The sequence below is a fragment of the Strix uralensis genome, chromosome 1 (genome assembly GCF_047716275.1).
Source record: "Strix uralensis isolate ZFMK-TIS-50842 chromosome 1, bStrUra1, whole genome shotgun sequence".
Lineage (NCBI taxonomy): Eukaryota > Metazoa > Chordata > Aves > Strigiformes > Strigidae > Strix > Strix uralensis.
The window spans coordinates 147,267,456-147,293,934 of NC_133972.1; the positions used below are offsets into that span (position 1 = coordinate 147,267,456).

Genomic DNA, 26,479 nt, shown 5'->3' on the forward strand with positions numbered 1-26,479 from the left:
CAGGCTTGCTGAAATAACATTTCACACATATTTTAGAGGGCATATTGCATTCAGTGCAGAATTTTTACCCTCTCAGAAAAGGCAGTTAGATTGATCTAACATGACAAATCATCTTTGTTACTCACCTATTTATTACTCAATTCCTTATAGTTAATTACAGGGATTTTTCAGCACTTGATACTAAAATGCTGCCCTGGCTAACCCTCTGTTTGTAAAGACTAGGAAAAAGCAAATATTGCTCATAATCCATTTCTCAGCAATAACGACTAATGGCTCCATGGTTGCTTCAGCATCTTTTCTAAGCAATTCATGGTGAATTTCTTATCAGGCTGATTTGAAACCTCTAGCTTCTTTAAACGTGCTACGCCTCACAAAGATCTCCTGGACAGAAACACTACTTTCTAGTCTTTATTTTTTTAAAGAGGACCTATGAACATGTATGATGGGTACAAACAGAACAAGTGAAACACTTATCAGTGGGATCGCAATTAAAAAATAAAACACAGTTTAAGGTCTTACATGTTTTCTTGTCCACACCACTGAGTTTGTATAAACACTCTTTGGTGGGAAGGAGAGTAGGGAAGGGGGAAGATAAAACCTGAAAGCAGAGAAGCCCTTCACTGTGAATTCAGATAGCTCCTTCTCCCATCTGTCACAAAAATCATCCATTGATAAAAAGACTATTAAATGAATAAGATAAAATAATAAAATAAGGCTGAAAGTTCTTCTAGTGTTCAGTATGCACAGGACATGATTTTTTTTTTTTAAACTTAGAGATATTTAATATATTGAGATGTAGTTCAGCACAGAACGTCATGACTACCTGCAAACAAGCCCGCCTCACAAATAGCCAGATCTATTTGAGTCCTTGCAGAGGCCCTTCAGATTCTACCATTAATTTTCTTACACAGTTAAAATATGATTCTTACGTACCCAGAGGTGGTTGAAATGTAATGACACAATACATTTCATATTTTATGGAAATAACTACAATGTTTCAATTTGCAAAAGGAAGGAGTAACAAATATTATGCTATTATCCTGATCTAGACAAAAATAAATTACTTTGTCCATGTATCTTCCCTTCTGCTCAAAAAGGTTGAGAAGAAAAAGGAGAAACACAAGATAGGAAATAAAGTACAGCTTAACATGGGGGGAAAAGTATAAATTCCTCTGATTCATTAATATAACATTATACCCAGGTTCCCACCCTCACTTTATTACAAAAGCAGTGGATGATTTTCTGTACAGCCCCAGTCTACGTTATTTCAGGATGTGGAAGACAGAATATTTTGAAATACAAGACAGCTGAAAAGAGTATTCAAAGGTTTAAGATGCAAATGAGCACAGCAGATCCCTACAGTGAAGGGATGTAGTCTTAGGAAAAGCAGAGAGTATATTACCATATTCCCTCAATAAGCCATTGACTAAGGAAGACATAATCCCAACAGTGGTCTCATCCCTTATTTTCTTCCTCATTCTTCCCAAAATATCAAGAAGACATCAATTTGTTCTTGCTCTGATATTCCTGAAGCTGCCATTTAGCAAATATACAGAGCACACCTCTGCTGGGCAATACCTTTGTTGTTCCTGTATCATACTAGGAAATTCTTCCATTTGTGTATTTTTATTCATATATAAATAACAAAATATATTAAGTTTGAATAATAATCTTTATTTCTTTATTAGTTTATTTGTAAAAGGTACATTGTAATCCTGAGCTACTGCTTTTATACATTTAGCATCATACAAAGACAGATCATTTACAGTTTGATCATTTACATTTATTGTGCTCCAAAATCCTTATCTGAATATCATTTTGTCCTAGCAGGAACATAGATAATTTAAATTACATGTATCCCTGAAACATCCACATTAATTTACCCATCTGACCCCATTATCTAAATTACTACAGTCATCTAAATCACTCAGGACATTCCTTCCAAATTTAGCAAAAACTTGTTTAAAACTACAAAGATGGGCAGTGCAAGAACTGGTCCCTCAATCCTTTGTGAATACATCATTAGAAAAAACTTTCTGTTTCCGTATTCTCTTAGCAAGTCAGTGCTAAATTGACTAGATGTACTTCAATGGAATGGTCCAAGTAATAGTTTATTCATTTTCTTATTACAGCAGTTAACGTGAATTTACAGTGTCTCCCTTTGCAGTGACCAGTGCATAACTCTCCCAAACAGGGAAAATCTGACATGATCAAAGGAAAGTAAGAGGCAACCCATCACCAACTTATTGTCACCTATGTGACACTAAAGTATTACGAAACAAGTCATATGAAATGCTTCCCTTAGACCCTGTAAAGGAACTTGTACGAATAACCGGAGTTAAGTTCCATCATCCGAGCATGGCTTTTAGGATTTGCCAGTTAAAAAAACCCAAAACCAAACACCTAAATCCCAGGATCCTTGAGAAGAAAGCATTTATCCTAACTGAAATCCAATCCTGGATAAATGGAAATTTAATTGGACTACCAAAACAGCATCTCTCTACCTGAAAAATCTCAAAGCATACAGTGTTTACAAATGTCTCTCTAGCAACAGTGTCATTCTTCTAAAGTACACTCCTAACTTTCATTTCCTGAATAAGGTCACTATGATCTTAGGCAAAAGATACAGTAAGCTGTTCAAGCAAAATGCTTATTGCTTAGGTTTTAAAGCAAGCCACTTTAATATAATTTTAGTTAAAATGTTAAGTACAAATGTGAAGCTACTGTAGAAACACTTATAAACACTCTTGCTTTTGAATTCTTACTGATCATTTAGAAAAATGGTAGACGGATTTTAACATAACAAAGGAAATGTAAAACTTAATACTGTCTGTTGAAATAAAATTCAACACCTATAAAGACAGAGTTATGAACATGTAAACACAGCTTTAGTATTCAGAGCTAGGGAATCTAGCAGCAAAACAAACTATTTGCATATTATGTAGTGCAATGAACATTTGTTCTTAAGAGACCCCCAGTCTTAAAACTACTTTGAACAGAATGGAATCCTTACAGGAAAGGTTTCAAAAGTGTCCAAGATGCAATATCCAGAATTGCTAGATGTTCACTTGCTATAATCTAACAAATTCTCTATGCAAAACTGTGCTCTGGATAACTGACTTTAATGGCTCCCCAGTAGCAGGCTCGAATGAGGCAGATTAAACCTAAGAGATAAGCGATAGCCCAAGAAACATATGTTGCGTGAAATCGCCTCGCAAAATCCTGTGTACCAACCTAAAAAGAGAAAACAAGTGTCAAACATACAGCACTATCTGCTCTTCAGGGAAGAGCAAGTTATATTAAGGAGAAGCATTGTGGCACCTTTTTCACTCTGATAAGGATAAAACAGATATTTTATTAGCTTAATTTTACACAGTCGTAGGATAATTGAGCTCAGAAGGGACATCAGGAGGTCTCTAGTGCCAACTTTCCAGAGCAGGGTCAACTCTAAGGTCACACTAAGTTGCTCAGGGTTTTAACCCAGCTGGGTCCCAAAAAGACTCCAAGGATGGAGGCTATGCAAGCCTCTGGGCACACCTCATGGTGAAATATTTTCATCATTTTCAAACTCAGTAAGGTTGTTAAAATATATATATATATATATATATAAAGAAATCTGTCTTTCGCTGTTTTTTGTTTCTGGCTGTCACTGTTTTTATTAGGGAAACAGGAAAAATCCTTCATAATTCATTTATTCTCACACATAAAAAATTATTCAGGTTATAATACAAGTTAGAGGTATAGTGAAAATCACACATATGAATTCAACTGCAGTTATTTCCTCATACATACTTTTCTGTGACTGCCAGGTAGAAAATTGGCTCTAGTAACCAGTACCAGATACTTCAGAGCCAAGCAAGTCAGACAGTTTTCTTAGTAACAGAGTAACAACAATGTGAGCCTTTTAATTTGTAAATAGCTTATTATCTGGTTTTACTCTTTATAACTTGTACAAATTATAAAGGCATATACATGTTTCTAACTTTTGGAATCCCACTCCCCTCCACTGCAGTGGAACTTATATTCCTGGCTATACAGCAATATGTATTTCTAGAAACCTGGAAGTTTTCAGAGCTCTAGCAAGAGCAAGATGTTCCAGTATTTCTGTAGTGAAGTAAAACCATTTTTCATAAAACTGAAGTTCTCAGAGAGATGAAGAGTCAAATTTAACATCAGGAAGAAGAGAGTCTCAAAGTGCCAGAAGATACTTTTTTAGGAACGTTTCATTTTTCTGGCTAACTCAGATGATTAAGTCTGTGGTTTTAATAGAGGTGACAAAACCCACATAAACTTAGGAGGTTTTACTCAAATGCTGAGGAAAGAAAAGCTGGTCGACCAAGGGAGCTCCTTTGTACATGCACACCCCTGCACACAGTTGCAAGTGTATCACAGGACATCACTCACAGTTAATCCAACTCCAATGAAGATGCATATCATTCCAATTGTAATATATGCACAGCAGCGTCTCCGTGGCAGTGCACTTCCAACAGAAGAACTGTTAGAAAATAAATGGTATTTTAAATTTAAAAAAAACCAATCCAAACCACATAAATAGAAACTATTCAGTCTAAATGGGGGAAGGGGAGAAGAATGGCAATATACATCCACCATCATAAGTTTATAAAGCTGTAGGCAAAGTCTACAATTATATCAAGCAGTTAAAGACAGAGTTCACATATTTGATTTAAAGAAGAACTATTGGTGAAGATAATATAGTATCTAAAAATCTAAGTGCTTGTAACAGAATGGTGCCACACCTACAGTTTGAGTGTGTCTGCCTCCTATATCCACAGTGTGCCCAGACAAGTATCTTGAATAGCCTCTGGATTGCAAAACCCAAGTTTGCTCTGCAGCTTCTATATAGGTTGTAAGACACCCTTTAGACTTTTAATACATTAATACATGACTTTAATACATTCACATGCATCTAAGCAGCTGGAAATCACTTCCACCACCCCTAAACGTCATTAACAATAACAACCTGCACTATCCATTTCCTGGAACAGTTCACTAAATACTGTTGAGTGGCTAAATTCTACCCCATTTCTTGAAGATAAAAAACCCCAAACTGTTTTAGTCAAACATGAAAAATTTTTCATGTTCAACACTTCTAAACACTGAAATTCTTTAGCCATGTTTAAGTCAGTTTTTGTAACTTCAAAAACATGACAAGTTTTTCTACTTCCTATTTTCTTTTACAGTTCTACCACAAGTTACATGAGCTGCACAAATCACGGCTGACAACCAAGGTAAATAAATCCCCTGGAAGTTCTATCACTCATCATCTAGACTATGAACTCCCAGACAGACAGCTTTGCTGCATTAAACTATTACAGTGCTTCAGTCAAACAGAATATAAAATGCAAATAAAACACTACACTCTTTACTACAGATTAGAAAAATTATTCTAGAAGCTCAGCATTGTTTAGCAAATACATCTCAAGTCACACATTTGCAATCACACAGGAACATGATTTAATTCCTTTGAAACACAGTGAACAGGTAGGTCCATTGAGAGGACTAGAGAGGCAGAGGTGCTTTCATAAAACATGTACCATCTATCTTAGAGATAGTTCTGAAGCATGCTATCATTAGTGAAGTACTTCATCCAATTCTGGGAGATCAGCACGCCTCTGGAAATACTGGGATGCTTGTACTCTGTGTTCAAAGATGCAAGGGGAAGTCATTTTCATCTCATGACAGTTCAACATATGCAAGATATGCATATAACAGAAGAAAGCCCTGCTGAACTACTGAAGTAGTACATCTGTCATATGACTAACCAAATTTCTGGCTCCAGTTAATTAACCACATAGTAAGGCCTCATATGCTTAGCATGTGACTAGAATTTTTTAAGCATTCATCTTAGAAAGCCTTCAAATAGATTGATTTAAGCAGCTTTACTCCAATATTACTTCTTTACAAGGAATTTCTAAAATGCTCCAAGAAAAAAAACCACCGCAGTCCTCAAGCTAACATACTTACATCTTACAAGGCAAGGGTTGAATACAGTGACCACTCACAAGCCATCTGTTACACGCTTTCAGAAGAAAAGTCCCAAAACTGTTCTCCTCATTAATTTCCCAAGGGAAATTACTTCTTACCAGAAGCCTCACCATACACATTTGGGATGGGATTGGAGGGTGTGTGAGGTGTGATAAGGGTGGGAGAATTCCCAATTGGGGAAATAATGGTATCGTATCACTTTCTCACACACACTCTCCAAAAGCCACCCCTAAATACTTCTACAGACACTCTCGAAGAGGGATATGTTACCTGATTCCAAGTTACATGAGAAAAAAAGAAACAAAACTGAAGTTTTATAAAAGGGGACAGGAAGGAGACTTCTCCAAAGCTGAACTGATGAGCACTAAGCTTGCCAAACTGACCTTAGGTTCCCTCCTTTGCAGGATTTCCTGGCTATGTACTCAGAAAGTTAATTCTATTACAGAGCTGGATACCTTAAGATAAGCTGATAGAAATGTCATGTTCAATACACCTAACAGATGCATGATATTTACTGCACTGTGTATTTCACACAGAGACAAAGTTCATTTTGGGAAGGAGACCTTCACTTTCAGAGCTGTCTGACTTATGATCTTGTTTTTGTAATCATAATATTGCAGGCACCCTGGTATTTTCCATCCATATTTCTCTCAAGCTCTGTCCCCTCCTATCCAGTACAAAAGGCTGGGGGAGAAACCGTTATCTCAAATCCCGCAAAAATGAAATGTAAAGAATGTTTTAACTGCCTTCCCGCTCCCCCCCGAAAGGAAAGATGAAATAAATATATTGTTTCTACAGTCACATAACAGACCTGGGAATATTTAGCAATCCCAGTAAGTCATAATTTATTTTTCATCTCCCAAGAGTGATATTAGCCACTTGGGACGCTCTAAATAGTGAGGTTTCCCTCTACCCACCCCAAATTACACATAAAAAACAAAACTAACTTTCAATAAAGAAAGCTCAAACCCGACCCCTACGAACTGTGGCAACTCTGACAGACACATTCAGAAATACTAAAACTGGGGTCAAAAGAACATTTCTAAGTCACGGAAACAGCTCCTTCTATTGTGGGACTAAATGAGGGTGAACTCACTACAAAGATATCCAGAAGCAGCACTTCTTTCTTTCTGAGCTGCTGCTGAGGAAGCAAAGGCACCTGCCAGACCTCTGGGCAGCAGCAGCAGATATAAAAGACACCAAAGCCACTTTAGCATCAGGTAATAATTAGTAGAGGGGAAAACTGCCACAAGGCACAGAGGCTATTAAAGGAGTAGCACAGGAAAGAATGCAAGGTCTCTTGTGCTCCAAATAATAGGAATTACTGCCAGGGTTTCAGACATGCTTTTAGAAGGGTTTTTAAGAGGAAAATCAAAATGCCAGTATTCTGAAGGTGAACAGCACTGCTGAAACTAGCCTCCACAGTAGTGATGGGGTTCCAACATCTCTCCCTTTCCTGAAGGTCCTGAAGACATTATGGAGCAAAAGTGTTATAAATTTATTAGGGTTCATCATTTTGTCAGGCCTTAAAAAGAAAAATAAGTAGGTTCTAAAGGAAAAGATAGAGACATTTGGCATTCTGAAATAAAAACTTGTACCATTCAATTTTTTTTCTAGTAACTGAATTCATGATCCTGAATTTCTAGATGATTTAATATACAGCCTGGGAAAGAGAGCAGCAGACAAAAACCAGTTCCTCCTTTTTCTCCAGCATTAAATGAGAAAAATACCGGAAGTGTTCCTTAAACCTCTCACTTTTTTGGGAAACAGGCTGATAAACATCTAGTATTCTGTATTTTGAAACACAGAACACTAAAACAATAAAAAGAAACAGTTTCTCCCCCATTCCTAGATGTCATCATCCTCACTATAAAATAAAACTATATTGCAACAATTTCCTCATTAGCTACATTTGTTGTCCCAGTGCAGTAAAGCCTATGTCAGGCGGAATCACTACACACCAGCAGGGCTTCTGCAAACAGCTTACCTATACTGGTATAACCAGGTTTGTAGTCCGTTTCCAAAGAGATTTGTTCATTTGCCAAGTAAGTGATTTTATTCTCTGCATCACAACTAATTTTCTATATTTCCCAACTTATTTTGCAAAAAAAATGATCGGGTGGGGGGAGGACGGACAGGCAGGGCAGGGACACAGGACAATGACACAGACAAAAAAAAAGTATGTCACAAAATAATAAATGTGTGTCCACAATGGTAGCAGGTAGATGGGATTAAAAAACAAACAAGAAACCCAAGATCCTGTTTCCCCCAACATCCAGATATGAAAGGTTCCTTTGTTTATGTACTGAGGCATGATCACTGTTTTGTTATTGACCTTTTCATGTAATAGCTCCTAACTTCCCCTGCAGTTTTACAAGGCATTCTTAAGATCTAGGCTCCATCAAGCAAATAGGTGGTCACAAACAAGCTATTTGCAGATTTGCTGCACTTTTAAAAATGTTTGAAACAAAATGAAAATTTTTTGAGAATCTAGATGTCTCAGAAGATATCTTCTTGAAAAAACCTACTGTTGCAGTGATTCAAGGTGCGTTTGGACTCAGTCTACACTATCCTTTTTTCAGTGACAGTCATCAGCTGAGTCAACAGAAGAAATGAACAGTTTTGCATCTGACTAGTCAGCTACTAATGAAAGAAGTTTTGCATTAATAAGCTGAAATAAAGAACCCCACATTCCCTTCTGACTACTTGGCTACAGGTAAGACAACCTCTGACAAAGGGCTGATAGAAAGGAGCAGGTCACTGCAGTTATTTATTCCATCATCATGACTCAAAGCTCTGCCTCACCTATGCTGTGTCCTGAATTCATGCATTAGAAATGTTTGTGCTTCTAGAAGTGCAGAACTCCTGACTGTCGCATTTCAAATGTGGGAAGACACCAAGCAACACACTGCAAGCTAAATTACACTATTCCATAGTTTGCATCCTCAGCCCAAGGACAGAATTCCTATTTGTTAAAATTTGTTTTGCATTCTGCAATTCCATTGCCTTGCAAGCTGTAATTTTCACAAGCTGCACTGCAGAGATGCTCCAGTTTTATTACCTACAGAGAGCATGCTTTGCACTTTATAGACAAATAGTAAGAAATCCTTAGACTCCAGCTGGAGTTTAAAATACAAGCAACACAAATCAACAGAAGACAGACCAAAAGATCACATGGTATGACTTCTTGACTGTTACTTAGAGTGGGGTTTTTTTGTTATTGTTGGGGTTGGGTTTTTTGTTTGTTTTTTAAGGTTAAACAGCAAATCATTTTTACCTAAGGAGGGTCAAGAAAAAAGCTGAGGTCAGCTATGAAGTGTGACATGATAAAATATAAAACATCACTGCAATTAGTTTAAAAACAAACAAACCAAACCACAAAACACCAACCCTCCCCCCCAGGACTGGAAAGACCAAACACAGTTACAGTCAGCAAAAACACCCCTGCAAAACACCTCTCACCAAGACCGTGTGTTTATTTGACCTACGCAAACTAGAACATATCCACTACTCCACATCCAATGGGTTCCACTCCTGAGGTTAAACATACCACTAGACTGACTTCTCTATCAAATACTCCAGTAAGAGATTTCAATCATTGTTGAAGGCCAGGCCATGCCAACACCTACAGTACACTTATCCTAAGCCTCTACTTCTTAAGGAACCTGCCAGTTTTTCTACAAAATGTACAGCTGTGGTTCTCCATTTCCAGCAGAAAACACACCTGCTTCTTTAACTGAGAAGTTGCACTTGCCTATCAAATGAAGACAAATATCTAAATAAATCAGGACAGGAAAGTCTCTGAAATAGTATTTTTAACTCTTATTTCACATCCTGTGGTTGAGATACCATGCAAATTTAAAGTATGTTAGTAGTATATAGCTTTTAACAATTCAAACTAAGTATTCCTGACCTCAGACAAGAAAGGCCAAATAAATACTCGAAAAGCCCCAAACAAAAAACTGAAACACAAAAAACTCTTACAGCTCTTGTATTCTTTTCTCCTTCTTACTGAAGTAATAGCAAATGAGTAGACAAGTTATTTCACAGTAATTCATAAACATTAAACAAGCTAATGCATTAAGATGCTTAACACAAGTTAGTTGTTGGGTTTATGAAATCAGTAAAACCTCTTTCAGATTAAGACAAGATCATTTCCTTTCCTCCTTTTACAGTAAGGCAATTCAAATTCTACATTTAAACATGACATCTGATTAACTGCACAAAATGATAACATTTCAAAGATGTAAGTTGTTAATTTTAGCAACCCATTCCTGTCTATTGTTAGCAGTTTATTTTTGCCCCTGGCAATTCAAAGCATTTTAATAAACGCAGGTTGGGTTTGACAAAGTTACTGATCTGTGCATAAAGGGTGGAGAATTCGTGTGCACATAACATGCTCTTTAGCACTGATTCAGATAAGCATGGCAAAATAGTCAGCACTGCAGACACATTTTACTCCAAATACTTCTACGCAAGACACACTGACAACTTATTTAACAGTTAATTTACGTAACTTATTTCAGAGAACTTACATTTTTTTGCAGTGTGGGCATTTTGCTAGTGTGTTAAACCTCAGTTCCATCCACTGTAAAAAGAAAAAAAAATTAAGAGGTTGAAAAACTGGCCTGAGAACAAGTTTGTTGTACTTCATGCTAAATGTTACTGTGAAAACATTTTGCTTCTCAGGCTTTCTCTGACTTGTTTCTTGCTTTCTTCCGTAAATGGGATGCCCTTTTGTCAGTGGCAACGTAGGATCAGGATTTCCATGTGAACATTTCCCATGACTTGCCTTAGTATTACAAGATTTGCTTGACGTAATGTGGTTTCATCCACATGCGCAGTATGGGCAACATGATAATGTTAATACATTTTTTTCCTCTTACTTCCACAACTATGAATATACCCTGAATAAAAAAAAAAAAGTGTTTTCTTTGGCACAATTACAGATAGATGCATTTTCCCATCTTTCCCCAACCCTTGCATCATTTGTGAAAACTAAGTTAAGTGTGCACAGGAAGATTAGCTAAAAGAATATTTTAGAAATTAGATGTCTTTATAAGTTTTATATCAATAAAACAGGGAATGCTATTGGCTACTTACAGGACATTTTAAAAAGGTGATATGTAAAAGCATACATGGTATGGTCATAACCTTCCATGCACAGACTAAAACCTATCTGGGAAGCAGCCTTAGTGAAAGTAATGCCTAGAACTACCTCAACCAGAGGATACAGTCGTATACTCATGTAAAAACTGCAGGTTTTGTTAGATTTCATTCTGTGATAATAGAAATATTAAACAAGCATTTTAAATGTTTGCCTTGAACAAAAGGATAAGATTATTGTTCTTCGCTCTGTAAGCAGTTATATTGTAACTGCAGTTCTCTTCTGGAGGTAGTTATCACAGTTTCCTGGTTAAATAGAACTCTCTTCTCCCCTCCCCTCTTAATTTATGCAAAAGTCACACTGCAAATTACTAGCAGGGGAAGAAGCCACAGCACAGACTACCAATGCCTCCATTCAGATCCTCCTTATCTCTGTGAGAAATCAGAAGTCGGTCTACTGAAGCGAATAGTATTGTAACTGCTACAAAGACAAATCAAAAATCAGAGCCATCCTTGTATGAAAACCAGGACCCAGCTACAGCACAGCACCATTTAAACACTGAGAATGAATTTATGATTTTACGTGCAAAGGAAGAGGATGTGGCTTGTAATGCCTTGCCAGTATGAGCAGGTTTTGCTGTGAGCAAGGTTCTGATCTGTAATATTGAGAGTGCATTTTCCTGCCTCTGGAAGGTGTCCCTCAGTTTTATTTACTTCTAATAGGGCTAATTCTCTACTAAGAAGAAATACATCATTTTTTTTCCTGGTTCTGAAGTATCCAATTACAGTACTAGTTACATAGCTGTTCTTTAAAATCTATTTGTTTACAAAGACTTGGCCAAACTGATTTAGCATAGTTATATTTTATCCCTTAATAAAATGAAAGGTGCTGTAATACTCCCCACCTGAGCAATGCCTTTTAGGAGCATTAATTCTACTTCCACATTCCTGTCAGAGGTACAAGTTCGCTATTTGCCTGCATCCCTGTCAAGAACTCCTCAGTTTCGCTTAGTTCTACACAGCAAAAGTGGGATAAGTTGCGGTTGGCAGTACCAGGGATGGAGACAGGCCCCTACAGAGCTGTTCTTTCAGCTTTTTAAACTGCAATTCTAGAAACAGAACCAAAGTAAATCCATTATTTATGTTTTACATATTTGTAATTCAACTTCACTTCTGTACAGCAGTTCTATTCCAGGGTAGGCAACTCCATTTCCAAAGTCACTAATTAATGATCTTTCTAGGGTTTTATTTATTTTAAGATTTCTGGTTATTAGCCCTAATTATTAATGGATACAAACTCAAATGCACTAGGGCTCTAAATGTTGATGGAAAAAACAGAGGCCTTGATAATCTGTTTTCATTTGAGTTACCTGGAAGTAAGAGAAGCTCTGTTAGGATGGCTTCTGCACACATTGGAAATATTTTCAGAAAAAAGCAAGAAGGCAAGAAGACATTCAAACTGCAAGAATTCAGGTCACATTAGCACTACAGGGAAGGGTTATTTTCATGCAAATTCTAATTCTTGGAGTTTTGGTGGGTTTAGCAAGTAGTTTAAATCACGCTTAAAGGTGGTATTTTTAGTCATATTCCGGAGTGCTTTAAAGAACCTAATCTTGTTTCATGTTGTTAAGAAAACTTGAGGTTACAGTTACGTGAAATTTAGCTCCCTGCCAACAATACAAACTGTATTTTTCCCACTGGAATAATACAATAAACAATAGCCCAAATCCCTGGTTAGATGTAATGAAACACATATGAGGGTTTCAGAGAGCTCAAATGTTTCAACTGTGGACAAAACCAGACATCCATCAAAGGATTTACACTAGAAGAATATGTCAAAGTTTCTTCCTTCTGAGCCTAAAATAGCTCTCAATGCATTCAATACAAGACAGAGAAAAACAACATTTATATACCTATGTACACACACATCCCTACATACAGCTGCTTCCGCCAAAAAAAAGCTTCCCCTCTGCTCCCCCCAGGTCCTTTGGAAAAGCAAAATACTTCTGCAGATTAAAACATTTCTTAGTTTTCCAAATAATTTAAAGGGTTTTCTATTCAATTATTTTAGATTAAATACTTTTCACATTTGATTAGTTTCTTAAAAATAAAACTGACAGAGCACAACTGACAAACCACACTGCTTAGTCTACAGCCTGTGGCTTACATAGCTTGCTCCTGGCTTCTTGTTCTTGAGGGTCTCTCTGGCAGCAGGACAGTAGCAGGAGGATGAAGGAGACACAGGGACACCCCTCCCCTTCCTGCCACCATTTCCAAAGGCAACTTAGCCTGCAACAGCCACAAATCATAACAGGCAGAGGCCCCTGGGAGAGGGGTTGCAGGGCAGAAACTAAGCCACAGCCCAAGTCCAGCAGCTCTCAAAAAAGCCCAAACCAGATCATATTGCGATTCAGCAGGACAGTTAAACTCTCATCCTGACCTCCTTTTCTATTCTACCACTTTTTCCACTTGTCTGAACTCCAAATCTACCAGAAACAGTGGAAACCTTAACACAGAAAAGACCCCTATCAGGTTACCCAAGGAACAAAAACAGTTTGATGAACAAAATGTGAATAACTAGTGATAGTTCAGCTACAGTATCACTTCAGTACTAAGTCATTCTCCCAGCAGAGACAGAGAAAGTTGAAGGCACTCCACAGCATGGAGCATGCTTTTAATAATTTATAGAAAACACTCCCGATGCGTAGAGGCAGGGAAAGCGCAGCACACACTTATGCTTTCATATGGAAAAAAAAAAAATTCTTGGAAAGGTGGTGAACAAGTTGATACTCTTAAAAGAAGACAAAACAAGCAACTGAATTTGACTTTTCCACCCCAGGGATTCTAGCTTTGCTTGTCTGTTTTACTTATTTTTTAACTGCCAAGTAAAGTAAAGGAGATACCTTACTGAGTTGCTGAGAGATGCATCTAGCATTACATATTTGCTTTACAATGTGGAGATATCAAAGGGCAAAAATACCCTCGCAGAAGCTGAGTCTCCAGGCTGGATAAAGCACTTCTATTTTTTGCTTCTCTGCTCACTCAAACCCAAGCAATTTTTCTGATTTTTTTCTTAACTACAAAAATTTGCAGAATCTGAAACTTAGTAACAGAAAAAGGTAGAAGCAAGAGTGGTGGGAAAGGTGCATAAAGTGAGAAAAAAGGGTTTGTTTCTTGATAAGTCAGCATAAAAGAATTTAATCTTCAAATTTCTAATGATTTTGAGGGTTTATTTTCAATGTACCATGAAGTGGTAAATTGGTCTTACTGGCAGATAGGACTACGAAGTTCAAAATGATATAGTTGCCTAAAGCAACCAACAGATTTGAAGTCACATGCACAAATTTCAAATTAGAAAACTTAGCATTTTAAGGCATAATCTAGTAGTTATGGACAAAATAAGCCTTTATGGGTTTGGGGTCGGTTTTTTTTCCCCTGTGTTCACCTAAAGAAGTTCATAGTGTAAACTACAAAATTAATTTGGGCTGCAGTCATAGAAAGTAAATAGGGGATAAAGATGAATAAAACTCCGATGCTTATAAAAGCACCCACAGATAGGCCAGTAACTTCACAATGAGAGTTTTACTTCGTAAATCTGACTCTCCCTAATAAAAAAGAAAAAGATTAAATCACATAGTAGAGATGGTCTTCTGTGTTAAGAGACGTTAAAACGTCATACCTCTTCTACAGCACTGATTTTACCAGGGTGGTTTTAAAGCTGCGCTGAAAAAACTTAATTGCATTACAAAATTCAATTATGACTCTGTATCAAACTACAGTGTTCATGCAGGTACTTAACGGTTTGTAACATGCTACTATATTTTCTTTTAAAAAGCTAGAAGAAAAGGCACCCTTTAATAAAAGATTCCTGGTTTAGAACATGTACCTGAGACTGCCTTTTTCTTCTGTAGATCCGGTATTTTTCTGTCAGTAACACTATTCTATATCACATACAATGTTCTTACTAGTTAAGGTCACATATAGACTTGCATTTAAAAAAAAAGGCAAACAGAAAACCCACTCCAGCTATCTCCACTTACAAAGTACTGTTCTTCAGCAAGGGTTATAAGAGGAATTATATATTTTTTTTTTTATTATATAGGCAGAACTAGTAGGTAGAAGATGTCTCAAGCATCTCTCTAATGGTTTCTCAGATACTACCTTACTTGTAAATTCATAATCAAATCCCTAGTTTCCCTTTAAAAAAAAAAAAGCCTAAGAGCCATCTCCTGTTCCTGCATTCATCATCTACTATAGTAGTTAAGCCATTATTGTACACCTCACTGATCCATAAACCTGAAGTAAAGATTTGAAGGAACAAGTCTATTCCATTATAGAGCCCATCACAAGCAAACCCTTCTCTCACTGCTGTTACAAGCTACATGCAGTGCCATCCCCAAGCTTCCTTTCTCCTTTCACAAAATGCACTAGAGTATTCTCTGGCCTTTATGTATCTTACAAGCCTTTGTTTCAGGAACATAACACCACTCTGGTGACTATGCAGGTCCTTCAACTGTACCACTTATCTTAGCCATTTCCCATAACTCACAAACCGGACAAACATTCAAGCACTGCTAGATGATGACGCTAAAGCTAACTTACTTGTTTATTGCAGAGACTCTTCCTAAATCAAAACTCAAGTATGGCAGCCCCTTATCCATGTAAAGGGCTGCAAACAGTTCAACAGCAAAAGAGTATTCTTGCATCCTCCGCTTCAAAAACAGGATCAACTGTCAACCTCACATACAAACCACAATCTCCAGTTCTGTAACAACTGACAGATATGCTAACAGCAACTGCTATAACCAACAGCTTTTGGGGTCCATACAGCGATGGCAGAACTGCTCTCTTAGCCACTGCAGAACGTAACCATCATCGCAAGCCTAAACAGAATCTGGAAGCATGACTTCCTTTTCCAGCACTGTCCACTCACACATCACTAAGCAGTAATTTGGGCTTTGTCCATGCATGCACAGAAACACTGTTAAAAGTTGAAACAATGTAAAGATAATCAAATAGAGACCATACATCCATAGCAATATGAGCACAAAAGAAGCTTTAGTTCCTCAGTGATGCCATAGAGTGAGGCAATATGCTCTGAAAATCCTCAGTGATGCTCTGAAAAGTGCTTACAACAAATAGCTTGAGGGATAGCACGGTGAAGTGAGGAGGAGAATCTCGTGCTTTACTTACAAGGAACGTATTTCCACAGTGCCCACATACCACTCTAGTTCCGTCTGGTTGAACTGGCAAGGCAGGCTGAGCTGGCTGCTCTTCTGGGATCAGCATTACTGGACCAAGAGTAATGATGCGTCTACTGTGTTAAGAACATTAGATGTACATGTAATTAAGCTAGCAAAAAAGGAGGATGATGCATTTAAGCAATTACCTCAATCACTACCAAATACTTTACACTTTTAAACTATAATCTGCTTCTTAAACAGATGAGGCACCCAGTTTTGGTCTCTCTCCAATATGTTTTCCTTTTCAGTTTTGAAAACATTCTCTTTCACTATAAGATCAGCCATGCAAGCCAGAACCCTGTAGAGATCAAAGACTTGCCATCATATGGCAGAAACACTCCTCAGGAAAATGAAATCTTAATACCCAGGTTGAGCAAGCCTGTGAATTGGAATGTACATACCCATGTGAAACATATAGAAAGAGTAAGGACTCTTCCAGAATCTAGTTCTCCTTCCCATCTCAGATACTCCTCCTTCCCACAATACTGACAACCATGTCAATATAAGCAGCATATCCACATTTGTACAGTAAAAATTTCATTCAAATTGAGTGAACTGAAAAAGAAAACCACCCCAGGTTGACTAAATGCAATCAATTTACTTCAAAAAACAGTTTGCACACATTTGCTTTTATGTTCAGTGTGCTTCCAGTATAATGATACAATTTGTCCATCCAAAATGACAATACCAAAATTAGCCAACTCAAAGCAGAATGAGGATCAGACTTCCTAGCATGAAAAAAGTGAAGGGAAAAATTAAAGCGTTATTTAACTTGCACTGCATCTCTCTCCATATACAACCAAAACTGTATTCTCAAAGACCTCCCTTCAATCTGGAGCCTTCCATTTAGGGCATAGTCCCAACTCTCTCCTTCAAAGTATCCCCTAGTAAGACAAATACACAGGCTATTTTAGGAAAAATTATATATATGCCTTTGAGATTATTTTAATAAAATTAGGGAGTTTCTGATTCAGCTTGGTTACCAGCCATATGACGTATTACAACTGAAGTATCCCACGAACATTTTTGCACTCTCAGAAAATATTTGGAAAGTTTTGAAGTTTTCCTCAACACTGCATTAGTAGAAAACCCAAAAATTTAAAAAAATGCCCCCAGGTCTCAGACTATGTTTCAAAACCAGAACTACCAACAGACTGGTGACTATGGTGTGGTAAAGGTCCCATTCACAAATTCACAGACCCGGCCTTCATCTCAATTTCTCTTGTTAGAGATGCACCACTGACAATCAAATTACTCCTGCCTCAGTGGGATTTTTAACACTCTAAGCCCAACGCTAAGAATGCTCACTATGGCAATCATGCTTGTTTCTTTTATAACAAATGTGTAAATTAAAATCAAGAGCTGAGAGGAGATTGAAAACTCAGCATAACAAAGAAGGGAGGATAGGACAGAAGCCAACCTACTTCTCTGTCTTCCATTTCATTCTGAAGTCCCCACTCTGAGACAAAGCAAGCAACCTGTGTGTTTACAATAATTAAGTTTGCAAGAAATTATGCAAGTCCCAAAAACAAGAAGTGATTTTCTTCTCCGCTGTTCTTTATACTACTTGTTCCTTATGAAGTAGCTAAAATGGGAAACACACATTTGAGACTACCGCTAAATACCAAACCCATAATTTTGTCCTCTTTAATCTTAAAAAAATAAATTCAGAACTGACACTAGCACAACCTGTGTCTGCAGTAATTCAGTAACGCTCTTTAAATGTCCACATACAGAGGCCCAGGCTTGCACCTCTTTTAGTTTTAAATGTCCAACACAAAGAGTAGAAGTGCTTTAAAGAAGACTATCTCAAGGCACTTACAGTTTTTTATTCTTACCAGTTTGGTCTTGGACAGCCTATTTTCCGAGATGTATCCTTACAGATAAGGAGACAGTTACATTGACATCTAACATACTTCTTCCCTGAAGGAGGGTTTTTGATTGGCTAAACAAAAAAAAACCACCAGAGAACACACATCAGAAGTCATAGCAATTCACTTTTTTCCCTATAACAGCATGGCAAAGCAGAACAGCTTCCGTGACAAATTCTTGCGAAGAGAGAAATACAGTTCCTCTTACAGAGGAGACTTGAGAGTCAAGACAAAATTAGAAGTTTTCTCTCTCTTCCCATAGAAAGAAATGCAAGTTTCCTCACTAGAACAAGAGATTCTGCAAACTAACAAAAAAGAAAATCGTATTTTAGCAATGAAGAATTCAAGACTTCAGTTTAGTTATTTTTTTAAAATGTGAGTGGTATTTTTTTTAAAAAAAAAACAGTCAAAACATCAAACAAAAGCCTCCTTGCCTGGTACAATGGCTTTATTCAACAGTGAAAGGATCACAGTCTGGTTCTCAGCCACTATGAGAATATGCAGATATAGTACAGTTTAAAATAAGATTACAGTTCACTGTAATGAAATTATCTTTCTCCAACCAGGGAGTCAAGTTTCTGGGTTCCTTTCCTACAGCAAATCAAAAGCTACAAGACACTTTGTGTGGCCTGAAACATTATATATTGGCAGGGAAAGTGAGTATTAATGGCAGGTTCTCTACTCTCTAAATGAAAAAAAATATATGCTTTCCTACAGTTTTAAAGTTACCTGCTTTCTGGACATAATTTAAAGTTCTTTTAATAAAATAAATCCAATCCAGTGTTTTTCATGCAACTGCCCCCAGTAGCTGTGGAGTGTTGCAGTATCAGATTCCAAAACTGGCAAGAAGGAAAAAAAATAGAAGCAGGAGGCCAAGACTTGAATTAAGAAAACGGGAGGAGAAGCAAAAAGGGCTGTGATCACTGGAAAAGAATGTACAACTTAGGCATTTCAAAATTGTTTGGTTTTGTTTCTTAGCAAGATAACAAATTGACTGAATAGTATTGCAGGAGGAAAGTATACATCCAGGGACAGGTATGGGTTAGTTACTTTGTTTCTTCCACTCTTAAAATACTTGAATTCTTCATTTCTCTTCATCCCACCAAAAACAGTTTTACCCTTTTTACACAAGAGTGATTACTTAGACAACATCTTTCCTTTTTGTCCTCCTCAGAAGGGAACATCCTGCGCAGCCAGCGCAACTACACAAAGATTTATTCTAACTGCTTATGACCATCCTTGTGGCAACAACCCTTGAGCCTGTGTGATAGCTAAGCTAGCGGTCAGCTGCGCCAACAGGTCCTCTGCAGGGATGGCAGGAACAGACTCACCCTTTGCAGGCAAGGACATGAATTCTACCAACAACATATTTCAACCTCCACCCAGTTCCCTCAGCAAAAAGAAAATGCTAAAAATCCATTTTACCGTAGCTTCATTGCAAACTGTGCACTTAACAACATGTTGGTGTAGCTTGCCATCCAAATTGATTAGCGACTGGCACACCCGGCAGTTTATTACAGGAACACCGCTGGCATCTGGACTTGCAATGGCAGTATATGGAGGAGGAAGCTCTGCTGCAAGAGACCAGGAAATCTCAGTTGAAAAACCAAATGGGATCCTAAAACACCATCAGCAAAGATAGTCTCTAATAGTCACAGTCCCAAAAAAGAGAAAAATATTTAAAAAATAAATCAAAGTTAATAGTTAGTATAAACATAAGACAAACTTATGTTTGCTTTACCCTTCCCCACAACTTCTGTGCACCCGAACATCAACTGTAGTTGTACGTAATGCATACCAGCAACGCACACTGTAAATCACCTCCAAAGAGTGGATCAGACAAAAGGCTCAACCATGCAACCTGATTTTCAAACCAACTTTTCACAGTCTTTAGAAAAGGGGGGGAAAAACCCCAAACAAACCCCAAACCCACCACAGATTAGTAGCAAACGCAGACTGGCTTCTGAAGAAAAAAACAGAAGATAAAACAAGACACAGGTAGGCAGAAGAGCCATAACCAGCATTTACAAACATCTGGAGAGACTGAAACATAAACAAATGTTTATCATATAGTAACAAATACTACAGGTAAAAATACAGAAGAGTCCTGTTGTGGAAACAGGTCTTGGACAGAAAGTGTCATGAAGTGCTTCTTTTTTTTGAGTGCAAATATCTTGAAGAAAAAAAGATGAACTGAACCCTCAGAGCTTCTGCTTTTAGAGGTTCCAGATATTTTTATTGTCTAAGAGCCACAGCACAGATGGACAAGGAGGTCTAAGTCACTTAGGACACGCTAACACAAGGAAGAACATACTGGCCTCAGGGCCCCACAGAAGAGCAGACTGCAGCCTTGCCAGTCCTGAGCACACGACAAACCAGTGAGGAAACAATCAAGATACTTCTTGGTTTAGAAACCCATGGAATGAAAATAATTCAACATAGCACATGCCACAATTACTTGGCATGTAATAGCACCAGCTTTTATTTCATCAAGAAGTTCAGGGCTCTTCAGGTAAGCAAATAGGAATGGGTATATTTAGTAGTTCATAGTTAACATTTTTAATACTAATAATTCAAAATTATTAGCCTTAGACTTCAATAAATGATTATTTCACAATTACATCCAAGCAGCCAATAAAATCTTCAGAGAAGCAATGAGAGATCAGCCTACTTTCAGTTTACAAACAGCACTGAACAGAGCAGTATCTGCTAGGGGGGTGGCAAGGAAAAGCACAGGCTGCTATCAAAGTTGACAAGCCCAATTATTAAAGTTAAGCCTGTAAGAAAGCACTCATGACTCCTTCACTGTTTTAAAGTGACTGTCATAAGCTGGAGGGATATAAGAAACCCTGCTTGCCCTTCAGATCCAAAAGTCATCACAAACCTTTGAAGCAGCATTGCTGTTCAGTGCTCTCTTTGCTACTTGGCCTACAAACAATCCAGACCTGTACTTGATTTTAACTCACAAAGGCAGCAGAAGGAGTGTGGACACCTTCAGGGTCTCTGAATTGCATCCAAGAAACAAAATTAACTTATAACCAGCAGTGCAATTCCAAAGGCATCATAGAAACTGATGCAAGTGAACTTTACACCTTCAGCATTCATATACTGGTTGCAGAAACTAACATCCTTAAGAAATACCAGGTAACTTAGAGTGCTGTTCTGATTTTTTCTGTTTCTGAGGAATTACATTCTGGGAAAACACAGCATCCAGCCAAAAATTTTTAAGACAACAATATTTTGCACATTGTGATACCCTATTTTCAGTATAAGACTGCCACACACAAGAGAGGAGATATTGCAAGATATTAACACACACACACGACAAAACCCCAGTCCCCACACACTTTGGCAATGGGAAGCAATCTCAAGCCTACTAGATCACTGCAGAAACCAGGTTTGAGATTTGGATGATGGGAACAGCAGTGTCAGCTTTGAGTGGCAGAGTCAAGGCTGCTGCAAGGGGGTTTTGGCTGTAAGCAGGCTGCTTACCTGCTCCTGCAGTGAGCAGCTGATGCACATCCTGGCTAGGAGCACAGGTAGCCTTAAAACAAAAGGCACGTCCAGTAGACTGAATACCAAACTCTGCATTAAGACAACCCTAGAGTTCAATCCCAGCTTTGAGGTTGCTTTTCTGAAAAGCAACAATCATGTTACAGAACTTTGCTTTGTCCTCTGAATTTACAATGGGACTTCTCAACTCTATCAGTTGGGCACAGGGTGGCTGTACTAAGGAAAAGCAAACAGTATCTTGAAGGGTACTAGGAAGTAAAGAGACACACATCCCCCCCAGCCTTTCAGCTTTCAACAATCCTGCAATACTTTAAGAATTGGCAACTATATACCCTTCTAGACATTTATAATATTCTATATCCTACTTGTAAGTGACAACTCGTAGGATTTTGAAAATTGGTTAAATGAGGTGTGTGAGCACATATGGACACCTCCAGCGACTTCTCCAGCCTCATGCTGGAGCTGCTCAGCTTCCAGGTAAGCGTCCTCGCTGTTCCTGTCCTGCTGGCTCAGCAAATTTCAGATAGCAAGCAAATAATGGCTGCTTTTCAGAGTGGTGCTGCAGCAAATAACATTTGCTATGGAGCAGAAAGCCAGAAGTATCTTGGCACTACAACTTTCATCCTTAAAGAAAAAGTGCATTTGGAAGAGCTCTAAAAAACAAAACCAGCAAAAGCCACCAAAATTAAGTTTAAAGAAAAGTATGTTGGGAAATATACCTGAAAAGGAAAATAAAGGCATTGTCTTGGAGTTGTCTGCTCATTAGCCCTTAATAAAAAAGGTTTAAAAGCACATTAACATACTTTGGTATGACTTTTTTTTTTTTTTTGGACAGCTCAAATTTCAGGCTAACTGTAACATCTAAAACCAATTCATAAAGGTCCGTCATATTGGATGTGACTGGATGGTAGGCAAGTTTCACATGCACACCAGAGGTTTCAGGACACATTTAATGAGATACTGAACTTCCTGCTGCTGACATACCAGTTTACAGCTATATTATCAGTTTTTTCTTTAAAAAAAAAATAAAATCCAACAGTTGTTAGTTCAGCAAGATTAGCAGAGTGCCCTACCATGCAGTACATCTATGATTCCTTCCTCAGCCCCACAGGATACAGATGCAGTAGAAGATATCACATATTCAACCTTAGAAATTCCTTGTGGTGCTCGTGCACTTTCCTCCCTTGGTATTCAAAGGACAGAAACCACAGGGAACCACTTGCAGCTTACCTGGGTCAAATAGAAACGAGTTTGTTTTGGGGTTTGTTTTGTTTATTTCATTTAAAAAAAAAAAAAGGAAAATATTCTTTATGCTGACCTGGGAGGGGGTGGGTGAGGGAAAAAGAGTGATCTATGTTAGAGACAGGTAGTTAAGAACTGAGTAAGCCTCAAGAAAAACCCTAAAAAAAATAAAGGGAAAAGCACTGAATAACCACCCTACTAGGGAGCAAAGCTGTTGGTTCCACCCTTTGTCTATGTGAAGTTTCTTAAATACTGTGCCCTGCATCCACACTGAAAAGATGTTTCTTGCTTGCTTCCACCCTTAGAAACAAACACTGAGCCGTTACCAGGATTCAACCATCCACCACTTTACACTGAAAAGGGTCGGCTGGGTCTCAGCTGCAGCCCAACAAGGGAAGACTTTCAAACCACGGCCTCTCTAATTTGAAGCTCAGGATGACATATTGGGCACAGTATATAATTACAGGGATAAATCTATTGACGTACATTCAGGTAGTAGTTTGGAGGGCAAAGGGCGGCTTCCTCCTTCCTCTGCAGCTTCACACCAGTCAGGTGATGGTAAGCAAGGAAGCTCTGCAGAAAGGGAGCTGGAAGAAAATCCCATCTCCCCACAAGAATGCTGCTTCTCTCTCTGTCTAGATTTGTGCTAGGGAGAAAGACTGCCCATTAGCTAAAAAGGTGGTTTATCTTGCATGGATCCTTTCACCAAGGATAACTGACAGAGCAAGGAAACTAGAACTAGCGGGTCTATGTCACAGCTCTGCAAAATTTTATTCTGCGTATCTCTTTTTGTAAGTTTTGTAGAGCAGTTTTGAAGTGCTACCTAGCATGCTTGCTCATGGACTGATCAAACAAGAGATCCTCAACTCATGCAAGAGACGTTAGACATTTAAGAAAGCTCTATGGTTCCTCCTCACTTTTGGGAACAAGCCACTTATTTTAAGCACCACACCCTACCACTGGTACCAAGCTACTTAACATGAGTTACAGACACAGACTGAAGGCACTGCAGGACATGGCTACCAAGCAAAATGAGCGGTTGGGGTCCAGCTTGTTTCCAGGTCATGAGTTTTAGCCTGGGTTCAAACAAGTCACCCATCTAATGCATTTTCATTACTTTTTAAATCCATAAAGACCTTTATAAAAACAGATTGAAATATATGCAAAAGTAATAGTTACAGGATAAGGACTACTAAAAATAAAACCCCTGAATAACTGAATTTAAATTTAGGTGGATTTTTGGATTGTTTTAATTACAAAATTTAAGGGATTATGTCAATCCTACACAATTTGATTTAAAAAACCCCAAACAACCCTGTGCCATTTTTCAGGCTGATACTAATTTGTGCAATTAAAATGAAAGTAAACAGTCAACACCAGCTACAGCACTAGCTGAAATACATTTTCATATCAAGGCAAAGAGGACTAGCTTTCCACAAATTTAAATATTACTCAAAACAGAGAGATGTTCACTCATAGTATTCTAATTACATACATGTCATAAATCTATACAATTACATAAAAATCCTTTAGAAAGGGCCAACACACTGGAGGCAGTGAGCTCAGGACTGTAATCTTACATTTTAAAGGTTATGGCTAGCAAAGCTACACTAATCTTATTTAGTCTTGATTCCTTCAGCTTTCTCCCCCCCCTTGATTTCTGCTCTAAACTGTTTAACTGGGAAAAAAATAAATCTATTAATGTATTTTGTAAACATCCTGATTAATATTTTCTATGTAAAATTTTTTCATCTACCTACTAAATATTCAGATTATTTTCCTAAGTCTGTGCGAGAAAGTTAATACCATATTGTTAAGCCACGATTCCAGATTTGTAACCACAGTATCTGACTTGTTTTTAAAAAAAAGCCAAAACCAGCTATGGCCTTGAAGTGTGTTTGCAAGGACATCCTAGTGGTTTTGGACTTCAACTACCGCACTGCACAGAGCCCCTTCGTTATTTAACTTCGACGGCCAGCCCAGGAGCCGCTCGGCTGGCATCTCCTCCGGGTTAACGCACCTCGATGGTCACCGGGGATGAAACAGGGCTCTGCGTACTTTGTGTCGCTTCTGCGTTACACCTCTACTAGCTGCCACCCTGCGTCTCGCTGCACCGAGTTCAGTCGTTCGTAGACAAGGATCTTTTACTTAAGCCTGCTCCTAATTAATGGGGGAACCGAAGTCCAACAATTACCCTGCAAGCTCCGACATGCGAGCGAGTTATAATAAGCAGACTGGTTCGGGCTTGTTCTGCCACTGCAAACCATTATTTTATTTTTTCTTCCCTTTTGACGACTTCACTCCGGAGCGCGGAGCACAGCGCGGAGCACGGCCTACCCGGCCCTGTGCGGCGTTACCTGTTGTTCGTCCTCCGCCGCCGGGGCAGGGCGAGAGCCCCCCCCGCCGCTGCCCCCGGCCCGGCCCCGCCGCAGCGGGTAACTTCGCCCGCCAACAAAGGCGGAGGGAGCCCCCGCGCCGCCGCAACCGGGCGGAGACGCCGCGTCCCCGCCGCGGGCGCCGGGCCCCTCAGGGCCTGCCCGCCCCGCCCCGCCGCCAGCCCCGCGGTGCCCAGGCCGGCAGCAGCCCCCCGGGCCGGCAGCAGCCCCCCTGCCCGCGCCGGCTCCGGGGCGGCGGCGGCCGCCTTACCTCGGGGGCTGCTGTCCGGTAAATAGGGCGGCGCGGTCGGGGTGACATTGCCGGAGCCGGGCGCGGAGAGCAGCGGGGAGCGCTCGTCCACCCCCTCGGCAGCCATGGCTGCGGCGCGAAGGGCCCTTCCCGCTGCCGGGCTCTCGGGGAGGGCGGGGAGGCGGCCGGGCCGGCAGCGCCGGGAAAGGGGAAGGAGCGCAGAGGAAGGGGCTGGGAATGAATGGGACCGGGGCGGGGAGGAGGGACGGCGGGGCGGGGGCTGGGCTGGGCTAGCCGGGCCTCCCTCCTTCTCCCCCTCCTCCCGTCACGGGCTAATGAGCGGGGCAGGCCGGGGCGGGCCGGGCAGTGCCGCTGCGGCGGGCCGGGCCGGGGCCTCCCGGGGCGGGGAACCTCCCTGCGGCCCGCCGGCAGCCGCAGCGCTGCTGGAGCGGGGCCCGCGGGCTCCTTCCTCCTCCGGCGAGCCCCGAGGGAGGAAGACCCTCAGCCCGTCGGTGATGGCCGTGGCCCGGAGCGGTAAATCGAGGGCGGGTTCTGCAGGGAGGTGTCTGGAGGAGAAACGTAACAACCTTCTTTTTAATAAATTTTTCAAAAAAAAGTGCGTCTGATTTTTTTTTCCTGAAACGCTGTGGTTATACCTATCAATACTGGGGAAGTGCTATAGTTGATTGAACTGCCAGCAGTCGCCTTTCCCAGGAGCTTGAGGATGCAGACCGGCAGTGAGGGACTCGACTGGGCGGTGCCCACTGAGGTGTGAAAATGGTGGTAACCCGCCAGGGCGCTCTAAACGTGACGAGATAAATCACGTTATCAAATCTGCGGCTCAACCGAGAAGTCTCTCCCCTACTGTCACTG

General features: G+C 39.6%; 1 protein-coding gene across 1 annotated transcript; it reads right to left on the bottom strand.

The window, feature by feature from the left end:
• Positions 1–1,653: 1,653 nt before the first annotated feature.
• On the bottom strand, positions 1,654–25,820 carry PIP4P2 (phosphatidylinositol-4,5-bisphosphate 4-phosphatase 2). The gene is made up of 7 exons (XM_074884275.1): positions 25,628–25,820; positions 19,652–19,800; positions 18,194–18,300; positions 16,306–16,429; positions 10,542–10,594; positions 4,405–4,495; positions 1,654–3,234 (listed from the first exon to the last, which is right to left on the bottom strand). Exons 1-7 carry the CDS (start codon positions 25,731–25,733, stop codon positions 3,091–3,093), a joined length of 774 nt encoding a protein of 257 aa, XP_074740376.1. The 5' UTR covers positions 25,734–25,820; the 3' UTR covers positions 1,654–3,090.
• Between the last annotated feature and the right edge of the window lie 659 nt (positions 25,821–26,479).

What these genes read in the sequence shown, in the direction of transcription:
- PIP4P2 (XM_074884275.1), bottom strand. Translation starts at nt 25,733, where the DNA reads ATGGCTGCCGAGGGGGTGGACGAGCGCTCCCCGCTGCTCTCCGCGCCC. An exon ending in ACCGGACAGCAGCCCCCGAG is followed by an intron (nt 19,801 to 25,627) that starts GTAAGGCGGCCG and finishes GGTCTCTTGCAG; the next exon opens with CAGAGCTTCCTCCTCCATAT. An exon ending in ACTGTGGAAATACGTTCCTT is followed by an intron (nt 10,595 to 16,305) that starts GTAAGTAAAGCA and finishes TTCTTTTTACAG; the next exon opens with TGGATGGAACTGAGGTTTAA.